Source organism: Rhinolophus sinicus, chromosome 14, assembly GCF_057876585.1.
Source record: "Rhinolophus sinicus isolate RSI-liver-muscle chromosome 14, RSI-T2T, whole genome shotgun sequence".
Taxonomy (NCBI): domain Eukaryota; kingdom Metazoa; phylum Chordata; class Mammalia; order Chiroptera; family Rhinolophidae; genus Rhinolophus; species Rhinolophus sinicus.
In genome coordinates this window covers 4,017,751-4,041,542 of record NC_142514.1, presented here as the reverse complement: position 1 = coordinate 4,041,542, position 23,792 = coordinate 4,017,751, and the positions used below count along the sequence as shown (strand labels likewise).

At 51.3% G+C, this 23,792-nt stretch overlaps 2 protein-coding genes across 4 annotated transcripts; both read right to left on the bottom strand.

Moving 5' to 3' along the window:
• Positions 1-235: 235 nt before the first annotated feature.
• Positions 236-8,105, bottom strand: THAP3 (THAP domain containing 3). Of its 3 annotated transcripts, XM_074334153.2 has the most exons (7): positions 7,774-7,932; positions 6,922-6,987; positions 4,696-4,931; positions 4,379-4,571; positions 1,719-1,781; positions 1,233-1,337; positions 236-933 (listed from the first exon to the last, which is right to left on the bottom strand). In XM_074334153.2, exons 1-7 carry the CDS (start codon positions 7,819-7,821, stop codon positions 673-675), a joined length of 972 nt encoding a protein of 323 aa, XP_074190254.2. In that variant the 5' UTR covers positions 7,822-7,932; the 3' UTR covers positions 236-672. The 3 variants fall into 3 exon arrangements, with proteins under 3 accessions (XP_074190254.2, XP_074190256.1, XP_074190258.2); XM_074334155.2 differs by lacking the exon at positions 6,922-6,987 and having other exon boundaries at positions 7,774-7,930; XM_074334157.2 differs by lacking the exons at positions 4,696-4,931; positions 6,922-6,987 and having other exon boundaries at positions 7,774-8,105.
• Positions 8,106-8,933: 828 nt separating this feature from the next.
• Positions 8,934-16,608, bottom strand: PHF13 (PHD finger protein 13). Its single transcript, XM_019746796.3, has 4 exons — positions 16,235-16,608; positions 13,812-13,913; positions 12,006-12,540; positions 8,934-11,526 (listed from the first exon to the last, which is right to left on the bottom strand). The coding sequence occupies exons 1-4, from the start codon at positions 16,271-16,273 to the stop codon at positions 11,300-11,302; spliced, it is 903 nt and encodes a 300-aa protein (XP_019602355.1). The 5' UTR covers positions 16,274-16,608; the 3' UTR covers positions 8,934-11,299.
• Positions 16,609-23,792: the final 7,184 nt, after the last annotated feature.

Genomic DNA, 23,792 nt, shown 5'->3' with positions numbered 1-23,792 from the left:
TTCTACATGAGACACGTGCCTGAGAAAGAGAGTCCAGAGTTAGGAAATCTCAGACTAGAATTCTTATTTTTTCTTTTTAACTAAAGTCACCTTTTTTTTTTTGTAGTCAAAGGTGGTCGAGCCCTGACTGCTCTTCAGCAGGAAACAGGAAGTCAGTCTTCTCAGCAGCAGCAAAGCATGCGGGACAGAACCTGGAATTAGTGCTTATTTTTAAGTAAAGCAGGGAAGCCGGCAGTGTAGGAAGATACTTTATTATGTTGTCACTCAAAGGAGGCCAGTCTATGGAGAGCCGGCTGTCCAGGCGCGTTAGTCAGTCCTCACCCTCTCGTGCGGGGGTGGGAGTGACCCACCCACCAGGTCCTTCCCTGGACCCAGCTGCCCCATAAGGAAATGGGCTTCCTCCCCATGGTGGGGGGAGTGTCTGCCACTCTGACTTGGGACAGCTCCTCATGCTGTGCTTCCAAGGATACTCGCCCAGCTTGTGCTGAAAGGAGAGCTGGGGCTGTCATCTCCTGGAGAACCAAGTTTGTCATGCTCACGGCCTCGCCCCCTCCCAGCCTGATGCCACCTTGGGCTCCTCACTTGGCCTGGCATGCCTCACTACTGCCCAGTGTCAGCTGCAGGACTGAAAGGTCCACGTCCCAAGGGCTCCGATGAGCCCGGCCGCCTGGCTCAGCTCTGCTGCTCGGGCCGCAGCCCGGCCCGGAGGCCCGGCGGCCCCGCCCTGTGGGCTCGCAGACGGCCACACATCCTCTGCATCACCAGCCTCTGGGCCTTCAAGCGCTTCCGCAGCTTTTCATTTTCCTTCAGGGTCAGGAAGAGCTTTTTTTTTAGGGCATCTAAGTCCAAAAGGGCATAGCTGTGATCGGATGGTTGCAGGGGTTTGGCAGGCTGACTAGGGGCCTCAGTTGCTTCCGGTCTCTGTGGCAGGACCTGAGGACACAGGTGAGTGGAAGGTAAGCAGTGCCCAGAGGCCAAAGCCCGGGACCAGCGGCAGAGCTGTTCTGCGGGAAAGGGGTCTGGGTGGCAGGGGCCCGAGGGTCGCTTCCCGCAGCTTTGCTGACATTCAGACCTGCCCAAATTGTGGATGTTTTATTGGGAAGGTGTGAAATCGGCCACACCCCTGGTGCTCATGGTTTGGGCACTGGTTTTCTTCCTTTTCTTTGAAGCAAAGGCCCTCGTGCTGAGAGCAACCCCCCACATGCCCTTTGATGCCCGGCTGGGCGCCTTACCTGTCCTCCAGGCCCTCCGGCGCTGGCAGGCAGCTGCAGTGCTTGGAGAGCAGTGTCCATCTTCCTCCCTGGGCCTTGCTCCTGGGCCCCCGCCTCCGAGATGACCTGGGAACAAAAGGCAGAAGCAGGCAGCTGAGCCGCAGACACCAGGTCCTCCCACAGCTGTTACCTGTCCATCCCACCAGCAATGCTGTCACTCTGTCCCTGGGGTGGCTGCATCCTGGGGACTGGCAGGAACAGCCAGCCTCCTCCCCGGGCCCAGGACCGGACCCTTAGAAATCAGGCACGAGCTGGACTTGTCACCAACTACCAGTCGTGATAACCACAGGACGGAGGCATGAGAGGCTGCTGCTTTCCCTTTCCTTGGAAAACAGAATCCAAAACCCTAGGCTACGAGGAAGGCACCACAAACCCCAGCAGCCAGCCTCCACTTGTGCTCAGCCTCCACCTCGCAGCTCAGTCCAGTGGCCGTCAGTCCAGACTCACCTTTTCCTTCTCAGAGTCGGCATGTCCACCCTCGCCAGCTAGGTCTGTGTCCTCCCTCACCAGCTGCAAGAGACATGGAGCTGCTGTGGACGCAAGGTTCGACTCAATTGGGGTGCAAGTAAGAGATCTGTACCCCCGAGAGCCCCACACCAGGTGCCAGGCCTCGTGCTTCTGTCCCAATGCTCAGCCCCATGTGTGTTCAGTTAAACTGGGCCCTGAAACCCAGCCCCGCTCAACTCCCTGCCCACTGGCGCTCATCTTTCTCCAAAGGTGTTCCCAAGTCTTTGGGAACATCATAGGGATGGTGAAGAGGTCCGTATGAAGCCAGGAACTTGTCTAATTCGTGTCACCTCAGAGCCTGGCATTCTTCTAACTGCAAAGTAGGTGACTCAAATTTTGCTCAATGAGTGGAAGCCACATGGTAGAAAACATCCAACTCAGAGCCTGCAGTCTCCAGGTGTCCACAAGCTAAGCCAGAGCCACGGCCAGAACCAACTTCTCCCTACCCCAGGCACTAGGAGCAGATCACAAATGAACCTCCCAGTTGTTAAACTGCAATCTCTCCAGGACAAAGTGATCAAAGTGTACTCTCTTAACAAACATGCATGGAGGGAGGTGGGAGTGGGGAGTCGCTAACCTGTGAGCTTAAAAATTCAGTTAAGGGCCGGCCCGGTGGCTCAGGCGGTTAGAGCTCCATGCTCCTAACTCCAAAGGCTGCTGGTTCAATTCCCACATGGGCCAGTGGGCTCTCAACCACAAGTGTTGCCGGTTCAATCCAACTCCCACAAGGGATGGTGCGCTGCGGCCCCTGCAACTAGCAACGGCAACTGGACCTGGAGCTGAGCTGCACCCTCCACAACTAAGACTGAAAGGACAACAACTTGACTTGGAAGAAGTCATGGAAATACACACTGTTCCCTAATAAAGTCCTGCTCCCCTTCCCCAGTTAAAAAAAAAAAAAAGCTTAAAAAAAAATTCAGTTAAGCCCAACGACGAACTTCGAGAGCCCTGTGCACGTTGTGCCTACATGTCGTAACACCGTACTGTACACTTAAAAGTTTGAGGGTAGATCTCGTTAAGTGTGCTTACCACAGTAAGATAAAAGTTTATATATATATAAACTAAAAATAAAAGGCCTTCCATATTAAAAAAACAAAAACAAAAAATGCTTGAAGCACCTACTTCATGCCTGCGAATGGGAATAAGGCAGTGAAACAAGTCCCGGCCCTCGCAGAGCTTACATTGGCGGGGAGACCAACACAAAGGAAAGAGTATGGCGGATGGTGGACGTGCTAGAAAGCCCAGCAAGCAGGACACGAAGGGAAGGGCCAGGAGGGGCGGCGGAGACTGGTCAGGGAGGGCCCTCCTGCAGGAATGTGACCGTGGCCGTGGAGAAGGGAAGACCACCAGCACATGGATGTCGGGAAGATGGAGGGAAAAGGCATCTGGCCACTGTAGCTGACAGGTGGCACCTGTTCTGACACCCTGTAACTCATGGTTTCTACAGGCTGGCTCCCTTTTCTCTCATTCCCCATGAAACCCAACTGGCACAGGTGTCCAACAATCTTGTGTTTGTTTCCCCACTACCAGGTTCAACCAGGTGCCCCACTGTGGGGCCCGCACTCTGGAACTCGGTACACCTTTAGGATTTATGAATTCTAATAGTGTCGCCCTCATGGCTTCGTCCAGCTAGCCATGAACTCTGTCCTGAGCCAAACCTGCACATCCCCTCACCAAGACACGTCCACTCCATGTCCCACTGGGACGGCAAACTCAACATGCACAGGACCAAATTCCTCGGGGAATCGGAAGCCCATTCCCCAGGGGCTCAGCGTGCTCTGCTCTCCCTGGCCACCTCCCTCTCAGCCTGCTGGTCTGCAAAGTCCACCCACTCAGTCCTCTCTTCACCATGCCCACTGTCAGCTCAGGCCAGCATGGCTGCACTCCTGTGACACCACAGTGGCTTCCAGCCAGAGGAGCCTTCCAAAGCCACGCCATGCCCCACTGACCTCACCTGAAAGCCACAGCCTGTGCAAGCCTGCCACCAGCTGGCCCCTGCGACCCTCCAGCCCACCTGAGCTGATGCTGTTCCTAAGTGTGCCCAAGTCCCTTCTACCTGCCAGCCTCTGCCCACGCTGTCCCCACCCTCCCTCCAGCGCTCCACCTGCATCATCCTTCTGGGCCCTGGACAGAGCTCTCAGGTGACACGTGTGGCACACAGTAGGAGCACAGTAGTGACCTGATGAATGGCAGCAGCACAGCCTCTGGCTTCCTGAACACACACTCCCAAGCCCTGCTGGCTACTAGGAAGAAGACAAGGTCTGAAAGCCACACAGCCGCTGACATCCCCTGGGAAGGCCTTCACTGTGTGGCCTGGAGCCCGCAGGAGACCCAGCAAACGTGAACCACATCAAGGACAGGGCTCTCACCCGTCGATGCTTCAATGACATCCAGTTGTGAAGCATGATTCATTTTTACAGTGGCTTAAAGTTGCAAACTCCCTAAAACGAAGGTCATGGCCAGCGGGGTCGGCTGGCCTCCAACGCGGAGGCTTGACACCTGCTGGCCTCACTGTAGGTCTCGGCCTCCGCCTCTGCTGTCCCTGCAAAGGCCACCCCTCCGCCTGCTGGCTGTGAAGAGGAGGACAGAGGTATGTTCACCTGCTCGGTGTCCTGAAAGGCGAACACCGTGGGCACGGCATTGTGCTTGAGGTTCTTGCGGTTCCCAAAGGCGCTGAAGCACTCAGGGCGGAAGTGCTCCGAGCAGATGACCGTGTGCTGTTTGGGCTGGAAGTTGCCCCGGCCGATATTCAGCACCCACGCCTTCAGCAGCTCGGGCCGGCTGAACGGGAACCTACGGGCAACGGAGGAGACGTGAGGGAAGGCGCGAAGCTGGATTCAGCCCTTCAGTCTCCTGGGATTTCCACCTCACCGTGACAGTGCTGTACTGGACAACTTGGAAAACCCAGTAACCTCACCCTGTTAAACCACATCCAACTTCTGGAGGCTTCTGTCGTGGCTGTTTACGGTATCCAGTAGGAAACAGGACACCGTGAACATGGCCAGAGCTGTTTCCGAAGCTCCAGTACCAGGTGAGCCTGCATTCATGCCTTCCTTCGGGAGCGGGCGCTTGGGGTGTGGGAGTAAGGCAGTCGGCCCTCATGGAGCCATGACCCAGCGCGGGAACACGGATGGTAAACCAAACAGATGTAGACTGTGTAGGAATGAAGAGTGGCATGTGGTCAGGGAAGGCCACCTGAGAGGTGACACTTCAGCACTATGTGGGTATCAGAAGAGCAAAGGCGTGTGACAAGCGCGTTTGAGGAGCAGTCAGGCAGCTTTGGCTGAGACCAAGCAAGAGGAGGGGTGGGGACTGAAGGAGCAGGCCTCAGGCAGACGGGGGCGTCCCCGGAGGCTCTGGGCAGACAGAGAGGAGAGCCCACCCTGGCTGCTGCAGGAGGGCACGTGCTGGCCTGGACCAGGGGGTCAGCAGGAGGAGGTAATGCGCAGGCAGCTCAGAAGCCATGTAAATAACGTTTGCCCAGGGGCCGTGAAATAAAGAGAGAAGGAAGGAGTGTCACATATTAAAATGGGGGCGGCTGTAGGAGGGGCAGGTTTGGGGCCTCGGAGTTAGGTTTGATATGTTAGATGTTACATTTGAGGTGCCTATTTTACTTTTTAAGAACTTTTATTTATTTTAAGTGTGTTTTTCCAGGACCCATCAGCTCCAAGTCAAGTAGTTGTTTCAATCTAGTTGTGGAGGGCGCAGCTCCCGGTGGCCCATGTGGGGATCGAACCCGCAACCTTGTTGTTCAGAGCACCGCGCTCTAAACACTGAGCTAACCGGCCGCTCCCTGAGGTGCCTTTTAGATGTCCACATGCTGAAGTGGAGTGGCAGGTGGACACACATGTCTGGAGACATCAATGGGGGGAGGGGGCTGTCCCTGCGTAAAGGGTGGTAAAGACCTGGGTGAGATCAGTGCCCTGGGGAGCAAGTGTGTACAGGGATGACACAGGGCCATGGCTGTCGCCCCAAAGTGCTCCAACGTCTAGTGCTGGAAATGAGGAGGAGCCAGCCAGGAGACAGACAAGGGACACTGTGACACAGGAAGAGGCTGAGGTGTCCTAGAAGCCAACTGAGAGTGTCTCAAGGGCTCAGCGGTCAGTTGTGTCAAATGCTGCACAGGTCAATTCAGATGACGATGGACCAGTGCATTTGGCACTGTAAGCGCCACCGGGGACTCGACAGCTCTTTTGTGGGGGTGGTGGGTGGAGGCAAGAATCTGATTAGAATGAGAGAGAACCAGGGGCCACTACACCCCGGGTATATATCTGACTGAAACATACAGATACATGCACCAGAAGAAGACTCATGCTGGCAGAAATATCAAGCCATGTGCCTGAGATGGTCAAAACACAAAGGCTGCACCCAAATGCCCTTTAATTCTAGAACAGATCAATTCCAGTGGATGCAGTCAATGGAATACTATGCAGCAGTGAAAAGGAATCAACTGCTATTGCGTGCAATAAGGATGACACAGATGTGGACCAAAAAAAGAGCCTCTATGGAAAGTAACCTTCCAGGGCCATCTGCTCATAAATTCCTAACTGGGCAGGTCACGCCCCAGGTATGTAACTTCTTTAGTGAAAGGTTTATCTTCGTCTTAAGCCAGCCCTGTCCATTGTTTCTGTGCCTCTAGGTTATCCCTTTGAAATAAGGTAACCACCTCAAGAGACTAGTCCCATCCCCACCTTGCTTTCTCCCCCCTCCGTTATCTTTCTGTTACCTCTTTACTTTCAAATGCATAAAAGAAACTGCAAAACTGTCATTCTCTGAAGCATTTTTCACAGCCTGTTGAGATCTTGCTTCCAGTCATATCCTCTGACTCAAACTTATAAAATTCTCTACAGGTTTGGAAGTTTCTTACATCTATACAAACAAAATGGTGGCCAAAAGACAAAAAAGTACATAGTATGTGAAGTAAAGTTCAAAACAGGCCAGAGCAATCACTCTGACAGAAGGCAGGATATGGGTTACCCCTTGGGGACGTGGGAGCAGGTTGGGGGCTTGCTGGGGGCTAGTGATGTGCTATAATTCACGGAGTCACACAGGGTGTCCTCTCGGCTGGCTGGGCTGTGTACTTGTGATTTATATAAGCACTTTGCTGTATGCGTGTTATATCTACTTAAAGGAAAACATTTACTTTGAAAACGATAATAGGAAGCGAGGAAGTGGAGACAATGAGTGCAGCAGCTTTTCGGGCGATGCTCTGAAGGGGACAGAAATGGACGGAGGCTGGAACCTTAAAGTGAGCAGCATTCAGTCGGCACCTGAAGACACGCTCTCCCGGGCAGGAACCCGTTCACCGCACAGGCCGCGCCCGGCACCCTGGGCCTCCAGGCATCGCAGGGACAGGCTCCCCACTCTCCGCCCTCCTCCCCAGACTCCCGCAAAGTCAGCGTCGGGGCCACTCCCCCGACGCCCCCGCCGTTCGCATTCCTTCACTCCACCCTCCCTGCAAGACGCGAGGCTGCGGAGGGCTCGCAGAGGGCCCAGTGCACCGCAAAGCCGACAGGCGGCACCACCCGTCATGCGTTCAGGAAACAGTGAACACCTACTACGTCCTGGGCTGCACCTGTGAACGAGATAAAGTCCCTGAAACATGGAAGGGACTCGTCCCAAATAACTGCAGAGGGTGCCAGGTGCTGCGGTGGCACTACGTGGGGAGACCTGAGCTCGCATCAGGGCCCGCCGCGGCCTTCCCCGACCGGCTGGCAGGCAGGAGGCTGTGCGCCCACAGACAGGTTACTCAACCTCTCCGATCGTCTCCCCATGTGCCCAGGCCGGCCGAGGCGGCGCAGGTCCCCAGGCCGCGCGCCTCCGCGAGGGGCTCGGCCGCACTTCTTGCGGCCTCCGCGGCGGCCGGGCAGCGACCCTGGCGTCCCCGCACGGCCCGCCAGGCCTCGGGCTCCGGCGGGGACAGCGGCCAATTAGCCCGGGGTGAGTCGGGCTCGGCAGCCGGAACCCCGCGCCCCCCAGCACCCCCGCCCCTCACCGGTGGAATGTGAGCTGCTTCCTGCGGTTGCTGTAGCGGTTGCAGCATTGCCGGGCCGCGCACGACTTCGGCATCTCCAGACCCCAGGCCCGGCTGCCCCTAACAAAGATGGCGGCGGGGGCCTGCGGGGCGCGGCAGGGCCTGCGGGCTCGGCAAGGCCAGGGGGCGGGGCTGGCCGCTGGGGCGGGGCCGGTGGGCGTGGTCTGCAGGGCGCGGCGGGCCCTGCGGGGCGAGTCAGGGCCAGCGGCCTGGCGGGGCTGCGTGAGGGGCGGGACCGCGGGGAGGTGCAGGCGGGCTTTGCTCTGCTCCTTTGCCATCACCTAGCGCGGTAATCCCGTCGCGCGTTTTAGGGACCCGGAGTTTCACCGCAGCTCGGTGAAGCCCTTCGTCCTCACGTCTTTGTTTTGGTGCCTCCCGAACTTACACCCACCAACAGCCTTAGACAACTTGAAACCAGAGAAAGCCTCAACGCCCAACTTGGCTAGCATTAGTCGAAGTGTTATAGGAGGTGCTCAAACGTAGATTTTGGCTGCCCGAATGTCCTAGAGGTACCAGTTGGTCCCAGGTTAGGCAGACACAGCTGATTGACAGAACAGGCTCAGGCACTGCGAACCCCCAGGTGTAAAGGGGCTGTGCACCCCCAGGAGATTCCAATCCTGCCTACAGAAGCTCAGAGGAGGGTGTTTTACAAAGGTAAGCCGCTCACTGGGGTTTAAAGCTCTTATACGATTTGATGAAGAAAATGAAAACTATTCATTTCTGATCATATTGTGGTTTGTTTCTGGAGGAATTCCTAGAAAAGTATAGTAAGGGCTATGGGCATTTTTCATCCTGCTATACCAAACTCAGACTTTTAACTTCTCACGGATTTTTTTTTTTTTTTTTTTTGGGGGGGGTAGAATAGTGTGTTTTTCCAGGATCCATCAGCTCCAAGTCAGGTCGTTTTTTCCAGTCTGGTTGTGGAGGGTGCAGCTCACTGGCCCATGTGGGAATCAAACCAGCGACATTGGCGCTATGAGCGCTGTGCTCTAACCAACTGAGCCACCCAGCCACCCCTACTTCTCAAGTCTTCTTGTAGTCAGTCATGGTTTGGTAGAATTGAAGGTAGAAGACACAATTGTCTTTCAGCACACAACACAAACACCTGAAGCTAGACAACCTCAAAGTAGCAATATCTTTATTTACAAAATATACAGTTTCACAGAAACAGCTTCGCTTTATACACATAAACTTTATAATTACACAGAACCATGTAAACGATGTTAAGTGTCTGGCCTGGCCAAAGCCAATGGGAGGGGCCTTCTTAGGGGGTGACATCTTTCCCTCCCCTCACCTCATTAGCCACCAACCGGGAGCGCCTAGGTAGGCCATGCCTAATTTGCATAAAGCTGATTGCAGCTGCCTAGCTCAATCAACACAAAAACCAAGGTGTCTGGACTTCTTAGACACCACCCACAGGGACAGACCTGTTAAAATAACAAAAAGGAAATGAAGAAACAGAAATTGAGATGAATATCAAAAGCCTTCCAGGAGTCACCAGGCATTGAACCTTCCTTAAGAACAATAATACAGCCACCGCCAGCACGGACAGTTCAAGTTCCACCATAAAATCACACGGATTCTTAAATGCACTTTTAAAACTTTGTGGTTTTTTTTAAAAAAAAAATAAAGAAGAAAAACACCTTGGAACTTTGGCTATTCTCGTGAAGACACTGGACAGGCCACGTCCTGGGGCAAATCTTTGGCAAATTCCTCTCCAACTTTTCCTGCACGTTTGCCCAAGTCAGAGCCAGACAGTTGTCTGGGGAGAAAGGTGTTTCTAAGCCAGCTTCTTACTATTTCTCTCTACAGCAGAACTTCTCTCTTGGGGATCTTCACAATAAACTGGGTTTCAGAAACTACTTCTATTTTTGTGTTAGTAAGAACAACAGAATTAAAAACTAAACAAAAAAAAGGCAGTTGGCTGGTCGAGCATGAATGATACTAGGACAAAATACGGGCTCTGATGAGCCAATTAAGGTTCAAACTCTTGGTGCTTCAGTGAGAATGGGGAGGGAGTCCACCTGGTGGCCCTGCACAAGGACGCCACATGGAGAAGCCCCCCGCAGGGAAACTGGGGGTCCATCCTGATGTAAACAAATATGACTAACTTGCATATTCTTCCCTTTTCATGCTTTACAACAAATAATGTTTATGAAAACACACCCATCGAATTACCAAAAAAAAACCATTTTTGAGAAGGAGTACTTGAATTGCTACAAAGCAATGCCAATTTCGGACAAAGCTGAAGCCCTCCAGCCCTGCCTGGGGCCACAGAACAGCCAGTGTCCCAGAGTACTCTGCCCTGCAGGGCTTCAGGTGCAAATTCCTGGCTTCTCCAGAGTTGGTCCCAGAGACAGCTCACAGTCCAGATCTAAGGAGCTCTGCACAGTTCAATGGTACATACCTGGAGGCCTGTATTACCTATCATTCACCAACTCAAAAAACAACAACAACAAAGACTTCAAGTCCTAACCTTGGCCGGCAGAACTAGCAGGCCAGCCTGTATGAGGGGACACTAAGAATCACCTGTGGGAGAGAACGTCCTCCCACGTTTCCTTCACCCCATTACATAGCGCAATGCCATTCCCCTGGGACTGCCTAACCTTTATGCTCCTACTGGAATAAGGTGAGGAGAAGAGACGAGGAGGGAACGCAAGTGCCCCCTCGCTTGAAAACAGCTTGCCTGGGCATTCCCAGGCCCCCATATGCCAACTGGAGAGAAAGGGCACCCAGGCAGAAATCTGCCAATACTTTTGGCTATTAACGTGCAAAGACAGGTTTTTTTACATCGTGCAAAACAGGAAAACTTGAGTTATGAACACGGCCACCTCAACCCCCCAACCAACCCTTTCCACAGAAAAGGGGCCACATACTGTCCCTTTTAACGAACAGAAGGAAAGCTAGAGATCACTAGCTGGCCCACCGCCCCCAGGCTCCTTTCAGAGGCCAGAGGACTCCAGCAGGCAACCCCTGGGGACAGAGGCAGCAGCAAGGCAGGGGACAGGAGACCACTAAGGGAGGGGCAGCTTTGATGGTTGCTGTACAGACACTTATGGTAAGACTTACACTCGAGAAAATGCTTGCACGCATGGCTGTTTGTGAACAGGCCGGGGAAAGTGAACACCTCTCCCCAACACAGCGGAAGTAGGAATAACAGCTAGCACTTGTGCCAATCGGCGGAGTTTAACAAGACAGCAAGAATTCACAACTACCACGTACCCTCATTTTCAGCTGAACCAAACCCACTACACTTGGGAGTTTAGTCCACCTCCACTGCAGAGAACACAGCTCTAGCAGCAGCTTTGGCCAACGAGGATTTTATTCAGTCACTGGCCATGGACAGTTTATACCTTGGAGAGCCTGTCCTTTTGCTTAGGCACCTGAATGGCAGGGGTCTGCCCGCACCAGAGCTGAGAGTTCTGTGCTCAACTAAGAGAGAGGCCAACAAGCCTACTGTCCCTTCCGATTCCTTGCTTGCCAGCAGTCAGTCCAGAAATAGCTTCCGGGAGCCCATTCTGGAACGGTTGGAACGGCGGATGTCAAACTTGGAGTCCCGGCACTTTTGGCAGACAAACACTTCCGGAACATTGGACTTCCGGATTTTCGCACAGGACAGGTGAATCCAGGTATGGCACTCGTTACACTCTATCATGGGGCGGCCAGCGAATGGCTTCATGCAGAAGCAGGTGACAAGGTCCCAGGAGTCATCATCTGGAAGGGCAGAAACACGTAAGAGGAGGGGGAAAAACGTCTCATGATCCCTCTCCATCGGTAGCCCTCTCTCCAATGAGACAAAGCAGCTGAGCTGCCGTGAAACCTGATCCTCAACAAACGAAGCCGATTTCAAATTCCACTTAGGGTGCTCCTGCCTCCTACCCCGAAAATGCAGGAAATGCATGACCAAAGGCAATGAAGTGTGTGTTCCCAGGAATTACCATGAGATGTGCGCTTAGGAGCTGCACTGCTTTTACCTTTTGAGGTCTGTCTGGGAATCGGACGTCTCTAGCTGCCACCACTCACTTCCTAAACATCTGGGTATCCACCCCCCTTCTTGCACCATTCTCCCTTGACGTGCTGAGGTACCCGCTGCTGTCACACTCCATGGAAGGGACTGCTCTGAGACTCCTGCTTACAATCACTCTCTGCAGACCACCGGACAACGGCACGGCTGTCCTTCAGAGACCACTCACCTGAATCCACCATTATGTCCTCGTCATTGCCCGTGCTGTCCTCGTCCCGGAACACCACTTGCTTTCCCTGCCGGACGATAGTCCGTTTGCCTTCAGTTTTTATTTCTTTGACCTGATCAGGTGACACAGTGGCACAAGAGCCACTGGAAGGAGTGTCGGAGTCCCAGCCCGAGCAGGGGTCGCCAGAGGCCTGGGGGCTATCCTGCAGGGTGGGACTTGTGGGGGTCCCCACATATGGGTCAGCGGCTTCCAGCTTCAGCAAGCTGCCCACGTAGCCCTCCTTCACGGCCACATCACTGTCCCTTCGCTTCCTCTTCTTCTTCTTCTTCAGCTTGTCGGTCTTCTTTCTGTCCAGCAGGAAATTACTGGGCTTGGCTCGCTGCAGGAGGGTGGGCTGCAGGTGGCCAAAGCAGCGGTCAGAGGCTGGCAAGGGCACCGCGGACGAGATGTCCGTGAAGCCAGTGTCCCAGCCGTCGCTATCAATGGTACCAGCGGTGCTGTTAGCAGGGCTGGGGCTGCTCCTCAAAGGGAGTTCCTGAAAGGACAGAGGCAAAGGTGGCAGGTTCCGATGATTTCAACCAGTCCCCAGCGACGAGAGCTGACCCGAGCAGAGCTTCCCCGCCCCCCTGGGCCAGGTCAGGCCTGCAGACGTGCAGGCTCGTAACTAACCTAAGCTTCCCAGCTCTCGTCAGCATTCTCCTTTAGGAACTGAGCTGTTTGTACTTTAGTGCGACCTCCCAGATAGAATATGAACCCAGGAGAGGGAACCTCCTGGCCTTGCTGAACCCTCAGCTGTCCCACAGCCAGGAACTTAATCGATGTGTACAAACGCGGTGAAAGGAGCGAAGATGCCTCTCAAACCTGCTTCTCCTGCCCTGACTGTAAAATCTCCCTCCATTTGTACTCCCACAGGATGTATTTTTTAATTAAGTGAATTTAAATGAGTTTTGAGAATTTTCTGACACTCTTTTTTAAAAACCTGCGATATCCCAAAATATTACAGAATCAAAGTAGGTAATCACTGCCCCAAAGCAGGGAGCTAAACTCTATGGTTCCTTCTGACCACTCAAGCATTTTATTTGCGAAGAGCGGCGACATTCAAAGCAAGCGTGATCCACCTGGACAGCGGTGCAGAGGACAAGCTGATGCTGGGATCTGGCCTCCTATAAGCACCAGAGTCCTTTGTCAGCCTCACTCAGTATGGACGAGGCCCCTGAAATCTGAGAACCATGGCAATACTGGTCCACAGCTCTGCCCATTTCTCAACAAGAAAAAAAAAATCCCTTAAACTACGTGGGACTTAGGCCATAGTCTCTGCAGATTCTGTAATGTGGTATGTGCTGCAGTGGAGGCTGCTGGCCAGACAGGGCAGTGTGGACCTGGCCAACCATCTGGTGGAACTCCACACTCCATCACTCATTAGTCTGTGACCCAGGACAAGGGGTCCGTGCCCGTGTCCTTAGCTTTAAAATGGGGGTGAATAATAGCACCTATCTCACAGCATCATAAGGGCCAAGAACAGCGCCTGGCCATAGCAGGCACCCAAGCAGTGGCCATTAAGAACAAGCAGATAACAAACTGTTATTTTCAAGTAAACTTTGAAAGTTTATTAAAACGTTCCTAGACAAGCCTGCATTTCCTATCCGAGTTTTAGGAACCACTTCCCAGGCTGGTCTAAGTTTCCAAGAAAGACCTTTGCCCAGCCACTGTCTGAGTCCTCCCACCAAGCCCTTCTAGACCCACCGCCTTGTCAGACACTCTGGTTTCAGTGCCAGCAAGAAAGGTTTCAAAAGCGCCGAAGATTACCTCCTTCGGATAAGGGATGTAGCCAGCATAGGCCAACACAAAAGTGCAGAATTTGTTGAAATCCTCCACGGTCCTCCGCCTCTTGTAACTGGGGGAGTACTCCTGTTAGCCAGAAAAGGGCAAGAAAAAGGGGTGTGTTTGACAGGAGTCACTCATTGGTAGAATCACAGAAACAAAACTAAGCAAGCTGGAGCTTTTACTGACAACCACTCAAAAACACACTGCCAGATTTACAAACGCGCTAGAAACAAGGTAAAGTTAAGTTCGGGTCGAGAAGTAACAGTTTTTAGAAGCCTGAAAGAGGTGGTGTCATGATGTTATGCCAAGAATACTGGGTAACTGGTCGGGAGATAAAAGCTTGTCCAAAAGCCTCTTTCTTAGCGGTTCAATGGCATTTTCTGACATTATCTATTGTTTCTGCAGGCCTATCAGGAGCTCCAGTAATTACTTTTTTGCTACAGGTTTTCTATTTTGAAAATAAACTGATGCTACAGCTGTAACTAAAGCATTTTAAGTGATTTCAAAAGTCAATTGCTTCTTATCCTTCAGGGCTTACTCAGGCCTGGGACCCTAGAGCTGAATCTCGCCTGATTCCTCCTAAGCCAAGGCTAGTGAGGACCCCCTCCTCCTACCGAGGTCTCCTCCTGCAGAGGCGCTACTCCAACATCCAGGGGGCCGGCCAGTCACCCAAATGTCCCCTGACTCGGAGAATAACGCGGAAACATTCCTGCTAAAGTAGTCTTATTTGCACATTGAAGATGAAACACTAGAGCTCCTGGCTTGTGTGTCCGTCCCCATTCAATCTAGAAACGCCCTCAACAAGAATGGATTTTCTCCTGAGGAGCAGAGCAGCTCAAAGAGAAAGCCTTTCTTTGCTACTGAGCAAAGCAACTGTACTTTATTTCAGTTTATTCCACTAATAGTTATTGAGGTTTTCTTTAAGCATTTTATCACCCACCGTACCCCCATCCTTAGGTGCTCAGCTAACATCTCCAGAGCCTAGGGGCCCAGTGCCCCGTTAGGGTGAAAGCCGGGGAAGAAAGGGGTGGACTCCTAAGCGGAGCGGAGCCCAGCGCGGCCCAGCCCTCCCCAGGACAGGGCCGAGAAAGCCGCGCGGCACCGGCGTGCTGCCTGCAGGTTTCCTTCCAAGGGCGCCACTTATTTTCTCAGTTCCCACAAACCACCTTCTCCCCCAGCCCCCGCCGGCTGGACCCCGAAGGGCACGCCAAGTTAGAGGAGTACCAGGCTCAGCGCGGGACTCAGCGCCCCGGGCGCTGAAGAGATCCCGCCTCCACCCCGGGGAACGACTGACCGCCCTCCCTCCGGCCGCGCTGAGAGGACCGCAGCCCTCGGCCCTCAAACTCTCGGGAAGAACTTTTATTTCGGCGGCAAACGTGCAGAAGTGGGTCAGGAGCCCGGACGCCGAGTGGAAAGCCGCGGCGCCCTCGGGCGCGGGGCGCGGGGGACTCGCACCGCCCCCACCCAGCCCGCCGCGCCGCCGCCTTTAGGAAAAGCAGATGGCGGTGCGGCCCCCTCGCCGCCCTCCCGCGGAAGCCGCCCCCCGCCGATACTCGGCCCCGGAAGGTGCGGGGCCCATCCTGCGCGGGAGGGGGCGCGAGAAGACCGGCGGGGTCGGGGGCGGGCAGGGCCCGCGAACCCCCGAGGCGTCAGCGCGGCGGGAGGGCGCGCTTGGCACCGCCTCCCGCGGCCGGACCCGCACCCCGGACCTGGCGGGCCTCAGGAGGGGAGAGGGGGCTGCGGCGAGGGCGCCGACCGGGAAACCGAGAGCCGACCCCGGAAGGAGGGGGAAGGCGGGGCGAGCACGGCCCGCGGGCGGGGGCGGGGGCCCCGGAGGGGTAGGCGTCCTCGCTGGGGGTAGGGGGATCGACTCCAGCCCCTGCAGGGGTGGGAGCCCCGAAGGATAACGCTCGCCGAAGCCGGAGGGGGCGGAGGCCGCGCGGGAGTCAGGGGGCGGGGCGCGGGCCAGTGGGCCCGAGGGATTAGGGGAGCAGGCGGGGGCGCACGGAGTCGCAGTCCGAGGGGGGCCGTGAGCCCCTCCGGGTGGGGGGAGGGGGGTTCATCCGAGAAGCGGGAGCGCCGGGCGGCGGCGCTCCGACCGAGTCCCCGGGGGCGGGGAAGGGGTAAACGAGGCAGGGAGGGGCCGGGGGCGCAGACAGGTCCCGAGGACACTGAGGCCTGAGGGGAGTGGGCGCTCACGCCCGCGGAAGGGACACCGAGGCAAGGGCCGGCGGAAGGACCGGGCGCGGGCCCCAGTGGGGGGCGGGGTTGGGCGCCGGGGTGGGGGCGACGACAGAAAGCTGGGGGAAGGGAGGCTGGCGATCGAGTGGCGGGGGTCCAGCTCCGGGTAGCGCAGGACCGGAGTGGGGGTAATCGGGGGCGATCCGAGCGCAGCTCTCACTCACCTCAGGGTGGAAGGCGGCGGCGCAGGAGTCGGAGTCCATGTTCAGGGTGGGGGGCGGCGGCTGCAGGAGTGCAGGGGCCGGGATGCGGGCCCCGAGCCGTGAGGCCGCTCGGGGCTGGGGGCTCCGGCGGCCGCGTAAGACCGGGCGGACCCGGGAGGGGTCGCCTCGGCTGGAGGTGATGGGGGGCTCTGCCTTTCGCGTCCCGGACTCTGTGCTCCCGGGCCGGCAGCTCCAAGGCGGAGCAGAGTTGGCGATGCAGTTCCCGCGGCCGGCACGGCGGGAGAGTCGCTGCGGGGGGCGGCGGCGGCGGCGGCGAGCGGGAACCCGACCGGCTCCCCGACCTGACGCCCAGTTCGGCTCGTGTCTCGGGAGGGAGGGCGGGAGAGCCGCGAAGGCTGTCGGGAAATGTAGTCTGGGGCGACGGGAAGCCGACGGAGAGGGGGCTGGCGCGGATCATTGTGGGAGTCGTAGTACCAAGTTGCGCCACAGCTGCGCAGAAAGGCCGTCTCGGGGACTCCAACTCCCATAGAGCTCCGCGGTGGCTGCGGGGTCTGGGAAGGCGGAGTCTCCGGGACGAGGCCACCGGAGCGGGGGCTGTGAGGGGACTCGCGCCGGCTCGGCGGTGGGGGAGGGGCGGCGTGATTGGTCGAGCCGGGGTCGCCCAGCGGGTGGGGGCGGGGTTGACGGCTCTGGTCGCGGAGCGCGGCGGAGGCCAGCGCCTCCTCTTTCTCCTCTTGGAACTAGGGGTTCGTGCCCTTTTGTGGGGCCAGGGTCCCCGCTGCCCGGGCGAGAGTGGGGGCAGCGGGCGCTGACCTCGCGGCCGCCCCTGCTCGGCTCCTCGCGCGTGGGGAACTTGTTTTCGCAGCTGTGGGTTTCCTGGCGGGTTTCTCCTTGCCCCGGGGGTCCGGGACGGCGGGACCGAGGCCCAGCAGGGTTAGGACTCGGCGGAGGCGCTCGTGGTATCTGTAGGATCCGCTTTGAGGTGTCGGGTTACCGCATCTGAAAAACTGCCCGTGTGATCAATGTCTTAGATATTTGCTTTGAATTCGATTTTTTCTCCCTCTTTGCCTAACCTTGGGGCTGCCCCTGTTTTCTCACCTTAATTACATCCTGAATATATTCCTCAGGATTATAATAGTGGGATGAACCAAAAACGTGATAGAGCTATTTGGTAATTGTCATTGACTTTGTTTGTTGATATTTGAGGAGTTTGCACTGTTTAAGTGCTGGACCCTTGTGAAGAGTACTTGACAACTTTTTGTTGAGGGTTGGTTGACTCTGAACACTTGGTTGGAAATACTGCTCTGATAAAATTACCAGGAGGAGGCCTGACGTCCTTTGACATTTTTAATAACCATTTGAAAGAAAAAAAATCGACTTGCAAAATGCAGATGATTCAATAACATTCCGTAGCTTAGAAGACAAAAACTGTTAAAGAGGAGTGATGTAAAATTTTAAATTCAAGTCAGAAAACTGACTCTTCGACGTACTAAATCAAAATGACTGGAAGAACCGCAAAAAAGATAAGATTATTTCTGAGGGAATGAATGTTACGTTGGTTGGCTATTGCTATTCAGGTGGTTACGATAATTCTGATAAAAACATTTAGTGGTTAAGGGACCGGGTTTATCTTAGAAATACTTTTCTGAGCCTCAGTTTCCTAAACTATCAAATTTTTAGCGCAGTACTTGCCTCAATAAATGGTAGTTTACTATTGTTATTTTTTTGTTGTTATTTCAGCAATGGCTTCGCAGATTGGAGGGCTCCCCAGCGATGATAACAAACTGAGGTGCTTTACAAAGCTAGTAAGATAAAAACAGATATTGCACTTGACCTGCGGAAACATCATTCAGGTGATTTAGCCAGATTTGGCCAGATTTATCTGACCACTGTGGCCAGAGCAAATGTCCTGAGCCTAGCCAATATTATCCAGGGTCAGATTCACCAGGAGCAATGTGTTTTGCCGGAATAAGACAGGGCCAAGAAGGTTATTATCCCATTGGTAGATTAAAGGTGTGAATACCAAAAAGAAATGAAAGCAGAGGGAATTTCTTTTAACTGGTCATTATTACCTATGGTATAATTTTTCACATAATATGCATTAACACCCTGTATTAAGAAACTGAAATAGAGAATTGATTCATAATGATAACAGACTGGATGAGGAAACAGTTTAGAATTCGGCGGCTACTCAGTCACCTTAAGAAAACCCCAAACTTGGATTGTGTCACGTGACAGATCACTTTTGCTCAAAATGGGTATCCAATAAATAATTCCTGAAGAAATTTTTTTCTCTTTTTCATTTTTGGTTTTTGAGCACCTTTCCATGGGTTCGTTTTCTATTTATATATCTTCTTCCATAACCTTTTGCCCATTTTTTAATCCAGTTGTTCATTTTCTTGAGTTTTAAGTGTCTTTTGTATTTTGTACACCAGTCTTATTACATGTGTGTTTTGCAAATATTTTTCTCCAAGTTTGTGGCTTATCTTTTAATTCTCTTAACAGTGTTTTGCAGAGTAGGAATTTTTAATTGTAATGAAGTCTTATCATTTTTTCTTTTATTTATCTTGGTTTTGGTGTTGTATCATTACAAACCCAAGGTCACCACGATTTTCTCCAGTGTTCAAAGTTTTATCATTTTGGTTTTTACATTTTAAGTCCATGATCCATTTTGAGTTATATTTTGTGAAAGGTATAAGGTCTGTGTCTAGATTCATGAAATTTGCCTGTGAATGTCCAGTTGTTCCAGAACCATTTGTTGGAAAGACTATCCTTTTTCCATTGACTGGCTTTTGCTCCTTTGTCAAAGATCAGTTTGACTATATTTGTGTGGGTTTATTTCTGTGCCCTCTGTTCTCTTCCACTGATCTATTTATTCTTTCACCAACATCACTGTGTCTTAACTAATACAGCTTTTATAGGACGGTCTTTAATGGGGTGGTGTCAGTCCTCTGAATTTGTTCTTCTCTTTCAATGTCATGTTCGTGATTCTTGGTCTTTACCTTTCCACATCAGCTTTAGAATTGGCTTGTCCAAATCCACAAGAATCGTCATGGGATTTTTATTGGGACTGTATCAGATCTACGAGTATATACCAATTTGGAAAGAAATGGCATTGACAATATTGAATCTTGCTATCCATGTTCAAGGATAGAATCCATGCTCCATTTATGTAGATATTCTTTGATTCCATTCATCAGAGTTTTGTAGTTTTTGTTTTGTTTTTTCATATGGATCGTGTACCTATTTCATTAGATTTATAACTACGTATTACATTTTTTGGTGTTAATATAAATGATATTGTGTTTTATATTTTAAATTCAAATTGTTCATTAACGTATATAATACAGCAGTTGGCTTTTATATATTAACTTTGAATCTTCCAATCCCGATATAGTCAGTTATTACTTCCAGGAGTTTTTTTTTCTCCTTGATTCTTTGGGATTTCCTACATAGACATTCAACTCATCTCCCACTTTCTGTTGTTGTTGTTGTCCTTCTGTCATGAATAATTATCAGGTTTTGGATTCTGCGCCTCCGAAGGCATCTTCCCCTCTGAAGAAGTTCTTAGTAAATAGTTCTTTCTTAGTACAGAGCTGTGCTGAGGACTACCTGGTGTTACCTGCCTGTCTCCCTGCCTGGCACCCCAACAAAATAGAAAACTTTGTGGAGAACAACTTTCTTTGTCACTCCTTCCTTTGATTTCCCTTATGCATTTCGCCCTTTGGAGGAGATGTAGAATTAATACTTACCATCCACCTCCTAGACTCAAAAAAGGGCTCTAACACCAATAGTTGACCCAAATTCAATAGCAAAATGTGTAGCTGTGGGGTAATACAGTTGATTTTCTCTGTATGACAGGCTTAGGTGTCTTCAATATGTTGTTTATTTCTGCTCCTGAGCTCCAGGGGACAAATCTAGAATTCCATGATTAATGCAACAGCATTAGCCACAGTAGCCAGATGCTTGGAGTTTATGATTTTTTGTTTTCTGCTTAAAAAAAAAAATTATACCTGCTGCTGAATGCTAATTCTCAGATGGTTATAGTTACTTAGGAAAGAGGAGGAAAAAAGGCAATATTAACACAGGTTGTGACAAGTTTAAAAATACTAAGAATACCATGGTTTCCCAGTAAGTAACTTGAGAATGTAGTTATTTTAATTGGGTTACCAAATATAGCTTCACCTTCCTGAATCTCACTGGCTGCACTACATTCATCTGGGGGAACATTCAGGAAAGATTTCTGCCTCTCACATTAACTCTATGCTTGAGTGTACATATGAACATAACCAACGGTTTATTTTCCCCAGAATTATTTTCTGGAGTTTCAGCTTTTTGTTCAGCTTAATAGTATATTTTTAGAAATACTTATGGGTTTTTTTTCTACCCTTGGTTTTCTGCCTTTCTCACTTTCATTTTCAGGAAAGGAAAAAAATGAAAATTCCCCACCAACGTATTATTTCAACTTTTAGTACCTTGACTACTGTATGAATATATGTGTGTGAATAATTTATAGTCATTAATAAACAATTTCTAAACTATTGTCAACTTTTCATATAGTGAGGAAAATAACCTGTGCGTAGAAGAATCAAATACATTTCTTGTGTTACGGTTCATACAAGGAAAATATTAATAGCTAACACTATGTACCACTGTTTAAATGTGTTCTTACAGTTATCTAATTTACATAAAATGCACTTAATGAATAGAGAATACTATAACATTCCTTAAAGAAAAAGTGTATATATAATAAGTGCATTACAAACCATGCCTTAGGCAGCCCAGAATCAGAAAAAATCATGGTGTCCAATAAGAAAAAAGGCACAATCTCTTTTTGATTCTTAAATGCTAGGCATGTGTTCCCAAATATTCTCAAGAGGGGGGAAAAAGAATAACAGCAACTTTTAAAATTATCTCAGTCACCTCTTATCCAGTCTGCGTGAAATTAGAATTTAAATATCAAAATTAAGTGGTTTGAATGTTTTAAATTAAATAATACTATTTTTTGTCACGTTACGAAGAAGTTACTTAGGCAAAAACGGTTTTTATGATTTTAGATGAGGTGAACTTCTAAAACTCATGGCTGAAGTTTAATCTTTAAATACAAATATTTTCCCACAAGCTATTGCTTGTGTCAATTATTTTTCAATAAAACACAAAAAATCCTATTGCCTGTTTGACTAGAGTTAACAGTTTCCTCACCAAACAATTGTGTTTCCACCAGTCCAGGGTGTTGGGTGGTGTCCGAGAAGTGTAAATCCCTTCAGTTTGCTGACTATATCAGTCACATTGTCATACTTCGATGAATGAATTTCTCTCATTCCCATTTTGAACTCAGGAGATTGATGGAACAAAAAGGAACTAAATAGCACACCTGGGTTAGTAGGCTATTCAAAATTCCAAACATGATAGGTCTAAATATACTGCTTCTTTTCTAACTACATTTATTTGTTGACTTACATATATACATGTCGTTTCAAATGCTTGCCTGTTAGATCTGAGATATTAATAATAGTTTTTTTCTCATAAACTGAATTTTTCATTTTGAACTTGTATTATTTCTTTAATACACAGTTTCTATGTTTAGTACAGAAAGAGAAAATGCAGGCAAACCAAAACAAAAACGTAACCATCTACAGACAATGTTACGTTCACAATTTTTTTGTAGGCATAGAAACACAATAAATTGAGTCATACTGTGGGTAATCAGATTTTTCACTTGACCCCATCACATGAACACCTTTCCATTTCAATAAATACCTACATTATTCTTCAAGGTTTCATAGTAAGACCCAAACATGATTTGTTTGAAGTAACCACCCCATTAGGAGTACACAAAACTGGACTCAGTTTTTAACTATAGACAGACACATTGATTTGGTAAAGACTTGATTTATGCAAGGTGGGTGAGTTCTGACCCAGAGGGACTGTAGTACTTTTCCCTACAAACATCCCACTTCCTGGCTACTCAGACTTGCTTGTCACAAAGCCTGTGCAAGTAAGCTATTGGCGGGGCTCCTGGGCCCAGGAATGCTGCTGCCAGAGTTAATAGCTGTGCGAACAGTCCATCTATGGGCAACAGGCAGCTGCCTGGGTACCTGACTGTTTTCTTACTCAGGCCTGTGCTTCCCATGCTGAAATTTAGACCAGATACATTCTCACGGCAGGATGATGAGAGATTCAGGGAGAAGAGAAAGCCTACAGTACTCATTTCAGAGATGCAATAAAAACAAGATGTCTTCTGCAAAGGCTGTGCAGACTTGGCTGGAACCAAGAAATGACAGCAACTGCCCTGTGCTGGGCCTGGGCTGGGACACTGCTGGGGCTGGAGGGTTCATCAGGAATGTCTGTGAAGCCCACAGGACATGGGGGTGGGGAACTATTAAATAACAAAACCCCAGGTTTCAACTGCAAAAGGAGGGCTGGAGGCGAAATAAGGGTCTTTTCTAAAACTGAACAAAGCATACATTAAACTAAAGGAAAAAATGGCTTCCAAGTGAGGAGATTCTCTTTTTTACGATTTTGTTGAAAGTGCAGTCCTGGTATTGTATCTATTAGAACCAAAATAAGACAGATTCCTTTCTTCACTGTCACCCCACAAGTGACTGACATTTCCGAACGGCCACATTTCCTGGTTTTTAAGGCAGTCCCCTGTCTGACCTTGAGCTGAACGCACTGTCCCGGCCCCTAGAATCCCCTCATGGAAGAGGAAAAAAACTGCTTTTTCCCAAAATAACTTTCTGGAGCTGAAGCTTTTTGTTCAGTTTAATAGTAATTCTTGGGAACTTCTCGTATCCTCAGTTTGCTGCTTTCACACTTCCATCTCCAGGAGAGGAGGCGAGGAGAGGTGGGGGTGACCGTGTGGCCGACCCCAGAGCAGGCCTGCCCTCTTCAGAGGGCAGCTCTGGAGCCTGAGAGTCCCTATGAATCGGAAACTGCATCTGCGCCTTATGCTGACGAAAGTTAATGACCGAATTAGTCAAGTTTGAAACTACTGCAGGACCACAGTGGAGCAGATTCCTGGCGTCTGGCCCCGTGTCACTTATAAATGCGCCGAGAAAAAACGTCCCCTAAAAACCTTATACTTGTTCATGCTTTGCTCCTGAATGGTAATTAATCCTGTTGTTTGAAATCTTTTCCGTGATAGGGTTAACTAGCAACCCGTGGAACTAGTGGAACTAAAAAAAAAAAAAAAAAAAAAAAAAAAGCCATTGTACCGAGCCGCCCTAGAGCTCGGGGGCGGACGCAGTTGGGAAGTCTGGCGCGAAAGGGTGGCTTCGGTTTTGGGCGCCGCGCTAGCCCCCACTGAACACGGTTTTGTTCAGCACCCGGGCCCGGCTGGGTCGTGGGTAGGCCCTGGAGGCCCCCATTCCCGGAGCGCGGCACTGCAGACCCTCGTTGAGAACACTTGTCACCCGCCATCCCCGGCCCGAGCGTCGGCGGGAGGCTGCAGGAAGCCCCGGAAGGGCGGAGAGAGGGAGCAGGCGCGGGCGGTGGTGACTCAGCCGGGAGCGCGGGGGCGGGCGCGCGCGAGGGGAGAAGAGCCAGCTAGCTTCGC